The 12,029-nt window shown below is 39.5% G+C and overlaps 1 protein-coding gene across 11 annotated transcripts in view; it reads left to right on the top strand.

Moving 5' to 3' along the window:
* CELF2 (CUGBP Elav-like family member 2) overlaps positions 1-12,029 on the top strand; it is a 548,688-nt gene that overhangs the window by 491,267 nt on the left and 45,392 nt on the right. For all 11 annotated transcript variants that reach the window (XM_071424129.1, XM_071424123.1, XM_071424122.1 and 8 more), the window contains 2 exons: positions 2,593-2,751; positions 4,893-4,956. In XM_071424129.1, the coding sequence (XP_071280230.1) occupies positions 2,593-2,751; positions 4,893-4,956 (223 nt within the window). The remainder of the gene's footprint in view (positions 1-2,592; positions 2,752-4,892; positions 4,957-12,029) is intronic.

Below are 12,029 nucleotides of genomic sequence, written 5' to 3'. Positions count from 1 at the left end.
ACAATTGCATTTCAACCCAATTACTACAGATTTTTCCCCTTCTTTTATTATTTTCAGTTCTTTAGCATGCATCATTGACCAAGATGAATTTTCAAAGAGGGCTAAGAAAGAACAATGGGGTTGTTAAGTCCAGATGAACACGTCTCATAGAATAATGCATTCTCTTACTGCTCTTTCCACCTAACTTACTGACCTGGTTAAATCAACTGATTTTTTAAATATAATTGCTGCTTTAAAGTGCTCTTCTATTTCTTTTCTGTGGAGTTTTTTTTTTTGTATGTTTGTTTGTTTGTTTGTTTAAGTCATTCAAATGCAGCACCAGTAGAAGACACTAATTTGTTATCATGGAGTAAATTTGATACAACAATAACAACCCTTTTCTCATATAGAGCCACTTGCTAGATATAATCTCAATCTTCAGAACGTTTGCTTTCTTGAAAATGATGAAGTGATGAAATATAGAGCAGACAGTGAAAAAATGAATTATAGATTCATAAATTGCAGAGATATTGTTTTTATACAATTTACTGACATTTAAGCATTCATAAATATGTCAGCTGTAGTGTTGAATGCTGAACTACCAAACTGAAAACCGAAATAACCATATAATATTTCTTCCTTTGATACTCATTTCTATTTCTTTGGAAATATACTTGATTCTCCTGTACATCCAGGCAGAAGGCAGTACATTCCAGTTGTTCTTAGCCCAGTGTTACCAATAATGTTATTTGTAGCTCGTATCAGATAGAAACAGCTTGCTTTTTTTTATTAGCAAAACCAGAAAAATCTCTCTCACATCCTCTACCCCCTGGCTCCTTTTTCCTTCTTCTTTTTTTCTAAATGATCTTATTTTTAATATTAGTATAAAAATCACTAGAGAGAGGTAATTGTGTAACAAGCCGACTCCTTCATAATCTTTATTTGATTGCTGGAGTGTTATGGATCTCCTTTTTTCCTCACTGAAACACTAAAAGACATTTTTACAATGAAACACACAGGAAAAGAATTGGAGGTGGAATAATAAACCACAAGCAATGATTTTCTAAGATAATTCTAAAGGAATAGTGTTGATGGGGGATACTATTATTATTATTATTATTATTATTATTATTATTATTATTATTATTGCAGTTTATTTCATCATTTTATCTGATGATTGGGAATATTTTTATCACTTGTCCTGGTGTGAGGTTTTTCAGAGAAAAGGTACATGGCTGCTTTTTGTAATTAATTGAGCACAGGAACTTTTCTTAAGATGTTGACAGTGTTTTGAGAGCAGCCATGGGAAGAGTAGGTGAAGTAGAACCTTGCTCTGCATCCCACACTATACACTTTGGCTCAAGCACTGCTGTGTTTCTTGGACTTGAGTCACTTATCACTCCTGCCATTGTGTTCACATTGAAGTTAGACAAGAAATTAGTATAACAAAGCATGGCAAGGGAAGTTATTCATTGGATGCTGTGAAGTTGAAAAGCAGTATGAAATGGATTGACAGTTTCGATGACTCATAAAATGCTTGAATTAATTTGAAGAACTGAATCACTGCAGTATATAGCTTGCTTTCTTGATCTGAAAAAAAATTAAGACTTGAAAGGTTAAAATATGAAACGTTTCTTAGCAGGGAAAAAAACAGAGAGAAATCAACAGAGACATCTTTCATAATCACATCTCATTGTTTTAGTGTCTTTGCCCAGGAATGCCCAATTCGAAGTCCAAGGGAAATTCCAGTTTACCTCAAAAGTCCATTTGGTCTGTGACCTCCAACTTCTTCCCAAGGGTCCCTCAGCCATGGGTGAGGAATAGGCTGCAGACCAGACCTCTAGCTCTTTCTTACAGCTTCCCTATTTCCTAAGGCATCTTACAGTCTTGCCATACCATGTAACAAGAGGCTGATAGAAGCAATAGAAGAAGTGGTGTCAATCAGAAATGGGCTGCTATCACCAGAACTAGTCCCTTTTGGTCTGCATCCTGCCCTTTGTTCACATCTCAAGGGTTCTTGGTACAAAACGTGCCCGGGCGCGGACCGCAGGTGGGTGAATTGACCGGGGCTCCTTGCTGTGAACAGGGCCGGTGCCTCGCTGATGTAAATGGGTGCTGAGGTAAATCTGCTGCTCCCAGTCTCTTTAGGGTGCACACACCAGCTGCACTGAGCCTGATGGCACAGCCAGACTGTGGTTGGCTGTGTGGTCCCTGGCAGCACGGAGGTTGGACACCTCTCCCTTTGGCGCTGCCTCGAAAACAGACTGCAGACAAAGCATCGCGTCCATCTCATCAGCTGTGAAGCTTAATTAAAGAGGACTGGTACACTTTGCTGTCTCTGGCTGCAATTTTGATAGCTGGAAGGAAAAGAGAGCCTGAGGAAAGGTGCTTTATAAAAAGAGCTGGGGAATCAATAATTTCTCCATAGCCTCTTTTCATAAGAACCTGAAAAATCTTAGTCCTTGCAGACCTACACGTGCCAGTCACAAAGAGAGGGTGAACAATCTGGTTGTGCCAATGCCAGAGGCCCTGCAGGACATGGCTGAGCTCACGAGGCAAGGGTGGCCTGGTATGATTTAACCCTTCTGTCTTTCCCAATCTGTCCAACCACAGGGCTGCTCTTCGCCAATCGTGGTGAAGTTTGCTGACACCCAAAAGGACAAGGAGCAGCGGCGTTTGCAGCAGCAGTTGGCTCAGCAGATGCAACAGCTCAATACTGCCACTTGGGGAAACCTCACAGGTCTTGGAGGACTCACACCACAATATCTAGCTGTAAGTTCACTTCAGAGGTGGTGGCTGTATTTATGCTCTATTTATTTTAGGATCATGGTAAATCAGTTCTACTAAACTCCCTGCAGTAAATTGCTAAATTGTCCAGGATACACAGTGTGTTTTCTTCTGGGTGTGTTTATCTGCAAAACAATTCACAGATTCATAGAAAGGTTTGGGTTGGAAAGGACCTTAAAGATCACCTAGTTCCAACCCCTCCACTGTAAATAAAATTTTATTCCATTAGTTTTATTGGGGGTTTTGAATGCTAGAGTCTGTTTTTTGTAACTGGAATAAAATTTAAGTTCTTCCTTAGGGGAGGACAGATAGGCAGCTGAACTAGAACTAGAAGGCCATATCCATATGGTGCAGCCTCTAAACTAGAATGTTGTGGTTCAATCATCAAATTTCCATATTTTCATTTGGAAATGGCTTTTGCTATAATGCATGGTCCTGACAATGCTAAACATGCATGGTTCATATCCCCTCACACAAAAAGCGAATGTGGCCAGGAAAAGCCATAAATTTAAAATGGCCTTTTCCTTAGTCCATTTATAAGATGAGAAACAGGTGGTAGCTGCTGTCCCTGCTGGAAAATCTGAAATCCGCAGCCACGTGTCTTTGGTCCTGGATGGCCAAGAGAGGCCCCCCTTCATCACAGCTGAGGGGGAGCCTCTGCCTTTTGTGGCTTTGGAGTTGGGAGGTCTGGTTGAGGAGCTTTTGGATAACTTGGGGGTTCCTCATGGTTCCAAGTAAGACAAATATAACCTCACCAAGTACAAGGCCAAGTACAAGGTCCTGACCCTGGATCGGGGCAATCCCAAGCACAAAAGCATGGGTCAAGAGCAGCCCTGAGGAGAACTTGGAAGTGTTGGTGGATGAGAAGCTCAACACGACTTGTCAATGTGCACTTCCAGCCCAGAGAGCCAAACGTGTCCTGGGCTGCATCCCCAGCACTGTGGGCAGCAGATCAAGGCAGGGGTTCTGCCCCTCTGCTCTGCTCTGCTCTGCTCTGGTGGGACCCCACCTGCAGGGCTGCATCCAGCTCTGGGGATGCAATTTACCCAGCAATTAAAGGTGATCAGAGGGTTGAAGCACTTCTGCTGTGGAGAGAGGGCTCCAAAGAAAGAGTTGGGGCTGTTCAGCCTGGAGAAGAGAAGCCTCTGGGTCCTTTGAGTTTTCCATGCCTGAAGGTGACCTCCAACAAAGCTAGAGAGGGCCTTTTCACAGGGGCATTTAGTGATAGGACAAGGGGTGATGATTTTAAATTGAGAGAGGGCAGCTTTAGATAAGATACTCAGAAGAAATTCTTGCCTGTGAAGGTGGTGAGAGAGTGGCACAGGTTATCCTGAGAAGCTGAGGCTGCCCCAACCCTAGAAGTATTCAAGGCCAGGCTGGATGGGGCTCTCAGCAACCTGATCTAGTGGAAGGTGTCCCTGCCTGTGACAGGGCAGTTGAAAGTGGAGGAATGGAGGAACTTTGAGGTCCCTTCCAAACCAAACCATTCTATGATTCTGTGAAATGGATGTGCCCATATATAAGTATTGTGTATATATAAATACATCATTTGTGTGCATGCAATGTTTTGATATAGTGATATGAACAGCAATTTACCCAGCAATTAAAAATATATATTAGTGCTGAGGTTGGCTAATTAATGCTGAGATAGGCTAAATTGCTATATATACAAATACCAGTCTAATGAATATCTGTGTACTTGATTCATAAAGATAATGAAGAAAAAACTGAATTCACAGGGGTGGGGAAGAATGGACCATGATTGACAGAGATGAGTTATGGTAACTACTAGACTACAGAGGGTTGTAATTAGTCACACTATGTTGGTTTAAATAGATTTAACACCTGGTTGTTAAAAAGAATAAATTGATTAATTGTTTTAAAGCAGCCATGTTATTGAGTTTCCCTTGTGTCTCTGTGTTTCTTAATAGAGATTAGACATTAATATGGATTTACAGCATTGACTCTAGGGATGTTCATTCCAACAGCAGACAGAAGCAAGAGACTGTATAAATGTAAAGGAAAGCAGAAATATTCCAAATGTGAAATGATAGCTCATTTTAGTTTTATCTTCATTTGTTACATTACTGTCAGATAGATTGCTGTGTTGTGTTGTTCATTTGCAGCTCCTGCAGCAAGCAACTTCCTCCAGTAACTTGGGTGCCTTCAGCGGCATTCAGCAAATGGCCGGTGAGTTAAAAACCCTTTCATTTTGCTCCTGCTATGTTTTGTGTTCTTAAGCTATTGAATTCTGTACCTCTAATAATCACATTGTCAGGGGGTGGGGGGCGTGTTGTGTATTAAATGCGGCAGATGTATTGGCAGGGGACAGCTCACGGTTCAGTGTCAATAGAAACACTTTCACCCCTCTTTCAGAACTGAAATTAAACCCAGTGCTCCCAGGTTGTGCAAACAGTTTGTCTTGCATTAGTCACCTGCCATTTGGCCAAAGTAACCAATTGTAAATTGCAGGAGAGCTCTTAGTCCCTGCAGCCGTATCCTGCCCTATGAAAAGTGTCAGGAAAGCAACAGCAGGATTACATTCTAATTTCCAGTGAGATTTCTGTGTCCTGAAAAATCAAATTAATGGCAGCCCTCAAACATTTTAATAATATGTGGTGAGGAAAAATGTTCTGACCTTTTTAATGAAACCCAAGATTACAGGCCTACCTTCAGTATGAATTTTCAGGCTCCTTTTATAATCACAGAAAATTAACTGGGTGCCTTTTTGACTTTGGAACCCTAGTTGGCAAAATTACACAACAGAGATTTTATGTAAAAAGTATAATCTTCAGTCTGGAGGGAAAAAAAAAAGAAAGAAAGAAAAGGGGAAAAAAAGAATCAAAGTGTGAGCGGATTTGAAAGCCAGCTAGTTGGAGGGTTTCTTAGTAATGAGCTGTGTGCCAGTAGTAACTGATGTGTAGTGATTAGCAAAAGGTCATTCCCACTGTGTGACCTACCATGCTGATATCCTAACTTAACATGATGCTAGAGAAGGCAGCATGTGCAGTAAATCAGAGCACAGATGCACATTATGCCTGCCGTGAGGAACTGTTAAAAAGCTTTTTTTTTTCCTTGTTACAGGGAAAAAAAAAAAGAAAGAATCACAAAACCCCTAAATTGCTACATTAGTTTATTTTAATCATGAGCCCGCTGAATCAATGAAATACAACATTATGCTTGCTTCATCATCACAAAACAAGGGCTAAAATATTCAGAAGTCTTTATGAGCCCCATTTCTCATTCTTTTTTTAATCCTGATCTTTTGCTGCTTCTGGTTCTGCTTTGAAGGAAGCCTGAAATACTTTAACAATTATATATATACCACACTGTATAGCTATACCCCACAGGTATTCTTTGCTCAATCGTTATATTATGCCATTATTGCAGTGACATCAGAGAATAATGTGAACCTGCTGTCTGACAATATAAATTGGCCTACAGATGACAATATCTCTGAATTATTCTCTCTTCCTCAGACCTGCTGGCAGTGCTTGCTGGTTCTATTATCTATTACTCTTGCAATCTAGCGTTTTTTCCATCAAAATAATGTGTCTTAATATGATAAACAGAACAGAGCGGTTCAGCAACAGTTTTATACTTGGGAATTTTGGAAGTGGTTTTGAGCTCAAAGATTGTGTTTTAATGTTTTCATATTTGGTTAGGTCTACAAAAATGAAAGAATTGGGACACTGAGGAAAAATAATGTGGTATCCATTGCTTTATGTGCACCTTAGAAGTTTTTGTTGCCAATTTCTCACTGTTAGTGTAGATTCAGCTTTGTTTTCAAGAACTGTTGAAACTAAGGATTTTAGTCAAGTGTTTCCAGGATGGGCTTTCAATCCAGGATGTGATTTATTCTCTGAAAATCATATGGTCTTGAGACTGAAAGAAAGTCATCTTAAGAAATCATAGTGGCACATCATTGTTACTCGAGGGATCTGCTTTTTTCAACTGCAAATTAGATTGCTAATGCACTCATCTATGGGATAATTTGATGACTGACTGCCTCTCTTGGAAAAAATTGTATTTTATATCTTATTTTCATGTTATCAAAACAGCTTGAAGTTTACTCCTTTCCCCAAAACATGTGACTCGTAAATCTTTATGTTCAAGGTAAAAATTAGTGATACAAAATTGTTCTCCAAGCTGCATCTCCACATGAAAATGCCAAAGACTAAGCACTGTTAGAACTGAGAGTTCATGTCCTCTCCTTGGAAATCAGGCAGTACCATGTCATGCAGTGCATCTGGTATTAACAATTTGTATATTATGTTTCGTGAAAGGAATAGAAAGTACTCCTGTGCCTGCAGCAAGAGCTTGCATTACCAGCTGAAGCTATCTTTGAACATTTGTGAAGGCCTAGAGTTTTTTAACTTAAGCTGTACAGGTTCGTTTCACAAAAAAAAGAATCTAATATGTAATTCCATATTGCATGTAGTTTGCCTATTAATATAACATTTCAAAGTGAGGAATAAAATCCAGACACAATTGAGTGAGGTGCTAAAGAAGATCCATCACTGCAGCTTTCAAGTTCTTTGAACTTTGTGTTTGAGGGGTGCAACTTTTATCCTTGAAGTCGATGGGTGTGCTTACCACGTAATTCAGACACTAAAACTTTGATCAAAAGCCACATGAGCCATTGAAATTCCACCCTTACTTCCATGTCAGGGCTCCAACATCTCTTTTGCGCTTAAATCTTGATGAAGTCACAGTTTGCTGCATTAGGACTTCTGATACAGCTACCCCCTTGTACAAAATTAGGGCCCTTTGCATCTGCAAGTGTTTATTTGTGCTGCTCAAGCTTGTGCTGTCTCTGCACAGAACAGAAGTGGCACAACACACACCCCACTGCACATGTGAAGAGTTATTTGCTATGCTCAGTATATTATTTCTTAAATCAAAGCAATTTTCTTTGCTAGCAGAGCTAAGACACTGCTCTTCAGTGTGCAGTTTTGAATTCCCTTCCCCTAATACCATGCCTCAGACTGGTTAAAGTAGTTCTTACATTTCAAAAGCAGTGTGGTTCTTTGATTTTGGTGAAGGGAGTGGGATTTTTAGGTGTTTGTGATTGAAGAGTATTGGAGTTGGCTTGTTTGTTTGTATGTTTGTTTGTTTGTTTGTTTGTAAGCTGGGAATACAGGCCAAAGAAAAAATGGGGATTTTTCTCAAGAACTCTCTAACATACAGATATTAATCACTCAGCACCAAGTGTAAAAGTGAGCACTCTTCTTGCTTCAGCAGCCAACTGACCCTGCTATACATTCAGCATTGTCTGAAGTCCAAGCAAATAAGGAAACTAGTTTAACAAAAATTTGAGAGCCTGAAATTTGAGAGACAAAAAGCTGTAGCTTGCCATTTAGCTTTCCAAGCTTTAAGGTTCCATGCCTAATTCTGCACTTTAGTTTTATCTCATTTCTATAGAGAAACGAGATTTTCATGAAATCATGCTACTTCATGAGTCAAGCCAAAGAAAACAATGTAATATTTTGAGACTGGCAATAAAGTTGGGAGAGCTGGCAGTGGTGCCTTTGGTATTACAGTAATCCCCTGGTCTTGATTACAGGCACTAATTCTACCTTGCCAAAGTCTGCTTCATTGTCCTGTATAAAACATGCAAGGACATGCATCCTTATGAGTGTATTTCATAGTGAGCACTTCCTCACTTTCCCTCCCCTTCTCTGATATCTTCTAATCCTAACACTAATTTAAAGGCAGTGTTTGCTCTCATGTTTTTCCTCTCATGTGTTTCCTCTCCAGCCTCGGTGTCTAGCCTGTACTTTGTCTTTGGGGAAGGCTAATAATACAGATAAATTACATTATGTGGTTTGATTGTCTTACTTTAAAAGACAATGTAAGCTACATTAAACACTAGCAACCTTTCAAGCAAGCAAAAATTCCTCCTTCAAATACATACAAATTGCATGGGAAGCTTAGTTCAAAGGAGATTGATGTTGCTTGAATGTTTGAATCGAATTTGGCTGGCACTGGAGCAGGTCCTAAAAGCTGCAGTTATTTAAACCAACCTGCCTGTTTAAGAGCTTTGGAATTACCATACTGATACTGTAAGAGGAAGTTTACTATTGCTAGGATAAGTGTAGAAAATATTTCAATGTTTTCAATATTTAAACAATGTACAGTCTAGGAAAATTTTCTACAATCCAATAATGTCAAATGTTTTGGCAGGAACAAATATTGGTTCATACAGCAATATTTTTGTATGTGTGACCATTCAAGACATAAAAAAATGTACGGTACTCATAAAAAAAACAAAGGGCTTCTCTTAATTTCATTGAATAGACAGTGTATTTTGCTTTCTGGAGTTATACAGGAGGAGAAACCATGGATTTTTCTTTTTCCTTCCAGTCCCTAAGCCCTCTGCAGCTGGGACTTTTTATATTTTTCCAATGTATATATTTTTTCCCAGTGCTGTCCAAGTTCTCTCACAGTTTGGTTGCATTCTGGGTTGAACTTCTGGCCCTTTCTGAGCCGTGCTCCATCCATTCCACCCTTCTTCCACTACCCAAGCCAGATTTCCTCCTGTTGCAGAGTCTGTAGGAGCAGATGGGTGAGAGAAAGTCTGTGAGGTTCTGCTTTCTGAATATTTTCCTCTAATTGTTGGATTGGCTCAGTGGATCTGGAGGGACCAGTTGGAAGCCAGGACCATCTGCACAGAAGCTCTACACTTTTGCATTGGCCAAAGGATCCTTTATATCCTCTGACTCTTCCATGGCTTCATTCCAGCAAAGCCATACAGAAGGAGGATTTCTCCTGCTATGACCTCTTTAGGGATATCATATTAAAAGTAAAGGTCACTGAGAAACTGTTTCCAGCTCAAGGGAGATAGCTGTTTCTTAAAGATAACTACCAGTTTTCAAAATGTTGACCTCAGGGACCAAAAACATTCAGCTTTTGTAACACTAATTCCACTGCAAGTCCTAGTTATTTTAACACATAAAATTAGCTTTTCTTTTTTGGTTTTTTTTTCTTCTTTTAAATTAAACAACTCTGTTTAGCATTTTTGAAGAGAGAGAGTTTGCAGCAAGTGAGCCTGTTCCCAATCCACACATTGCTCCTTCTCAGAGGAGAAGGAGAGGCACCTTGAGAGGAAAAAGCAGTGCTCAGCAGTTAGGATGTGCTTATTCAGGTGGTAAAAGTGCATGATGTGCAAGTTTGGCCAAGTCTGGGCACAATATCTGTAGCTCTGTGTGGGCTTTCCATAACCAGCAAATGGAGGGTGAGGGGGATTTTTATTGCCTTAGCCCCTCTGTGGATGGAATTCATCCAACTTGAGCCTCAGTAGTTTGGAAAGTAGGCATCCCATCTCCCTGCAATGTCAGTGAAGAGGGAGTCACTGCCGGGCAATGATTCATCCTACCAAGGCTGGGGTTAATCTATTTTATGGATATTAGGAAAATACTACATCTATTAGGAAGAAATTTTTCACTGAGGGAGATGAGGCACAGGTTGCCCAGAGAGCTGGAATGCCCCAACCCTGGAAGTGTTCAAGGCCAGGTGGGACAGGGCTTGGAGCAACCTGGACTAATGGGAAGTGGCCCTGCTCAGAGCAGGGAGGTTTTGGTCCCTTCCAACCCAAATGTTCAATGAGTCAATGGTTCTATGATTCTTTTTTAGGACCAGAATATTTCATTACCCCCTCTCTCTTCTTTGACTATAGCAATAGCCTGAGTGAGTAACTTTTTTCTGGACAAAGTTAGATCAGATGAATCCTTCCCACTAGGACTGAAGAAGTTTTAGTTGACAAAAACCACTCTTCTTACCAGAATGTATTTAGAGCATATATTACCTGAAAATGGGCTGAAATCCTACATAAGTCAACAAATGGCTCTAGGAGTGTTTGAATTAGGTGATCTTTAAGGTCCCTTCCAACTCAAACCATTCAATGATTCTGTGAATGTGCAGTCAGATTTAAGCATGTACTGTTAAAATACAGGGCAGAATCAATTGTGCACTTAAAAGTTGTTTTAAGGGCTTTGCTCAATCAAACAGTAACTGGTCAGGCTACCTCAAGCACTTTTCAGATAAGCAGCTTTTCTAAAAGTAGCCACAGAATATATATGGTTTGATGGAGGTGGCACTTAGATTTCCTGTCTATTTTAATTCTTAGAATATTGCTGGAATAGCCTCTCCCTCCACACCTTTATACACATTTTACCATCAGCATCCAAAATGGCTGATGTCAGTGTTAGCAAATAGTTGCTTTTTAGCCTGAAGATGATAAATTTTACCTTAATCCACATTTTTTAAGCTGCAGCCAGGATTTAATTCAGGTGGAATAAATCCTAATAATTGAGAAGGATAAAATTTCCAAAGCAAAGGAAGTCAAGTCAGTGGGAAGTGCTTATGAGTGATCAGATTTGGTTCTGATAATCACCACTGACTTTCAAACTCTCCATGCATACTGTGCCACTCAATGTAGCTGGTGCCTTCCTTTTTTTGGAATTTGTGCAGTAAGCAAATCTCAGCTATTTTCTAATGTGATTTTATTATGGTTTTAGAAACCCAAGAGCTGATGAGGCCTAAGAAGTCTTGAGGAACGGCTTGTGACTCTGTTCCCTCCCCTACAAATACCCAATAATTCCAAATTTACAGTTATCACAGGAGAAAAGCTGCAGTGACTGAAACGAGGCAAATTACTTCATTGTATGAAAGTTTGTGTCAGAGGCAGCACAAGAAGTTGTAAAATGTAAATCTCGTGCTCTCAAATTTTCCCGTGTTTTCACAGAACTGCATCTGTGACTGTGCAGCACTACAAAAATTTCCTGTGAATGTGCTAATAGGCCTTATGAGAATGTTCTATCACCATCCATCTGTCACTTTTTAACAGGCCTGATTGGCAAGCACTTGTAACAACTGACATCTGTTCTCGCTTATTGATATGTAGATTTATGGTAATTGCTGTGAACAATAAGACACAAAATTACCTAAGGTGAACATTAAATTAAATTTTCATGCCCCTATCCTTATAAATAATTTTTTTTAAAAATCTTAAGTTTCAAGCAAGGCATACTGTGCATCTGTTTTGTACATAATTTAATTGTTTTTTTAATCTGCCAAATAACAAAATGAAAGTTGAATTTCTTTGCGATCTTGAATATTTGCCAAGCTGATAGCACATTGGTAAATACATGTTATTAAAAATGGAATCAAACTGTATTGTGAATCTGGGTTTTTTAATCATTTCCCTTTAATTCCCAACATTGTCTCCATCATGAAGATCAAGAGTTATTCCTTACCCAGAA

This window comes from Agelaius tricolor, unplaced genomic scaffold, assembly GCF_023055355.1.
Source record: "Agelaius tricolor isolate 1412-34295 unplaced genomic scaffold, bAgeTri1.0.p SCAF_3, whole genome shotgun sequence".
Taxonomy (NCBI): Eukaryota; Metazoa; Chordata; class Aves; order Passeriformes; family Icteridae; genus Agelaius; species Agelaius tricolor.
Note: the sequence above shows the minus strand (reverse complement) of the source record. Positions and strands in the feature narration are given on the sequence as shown.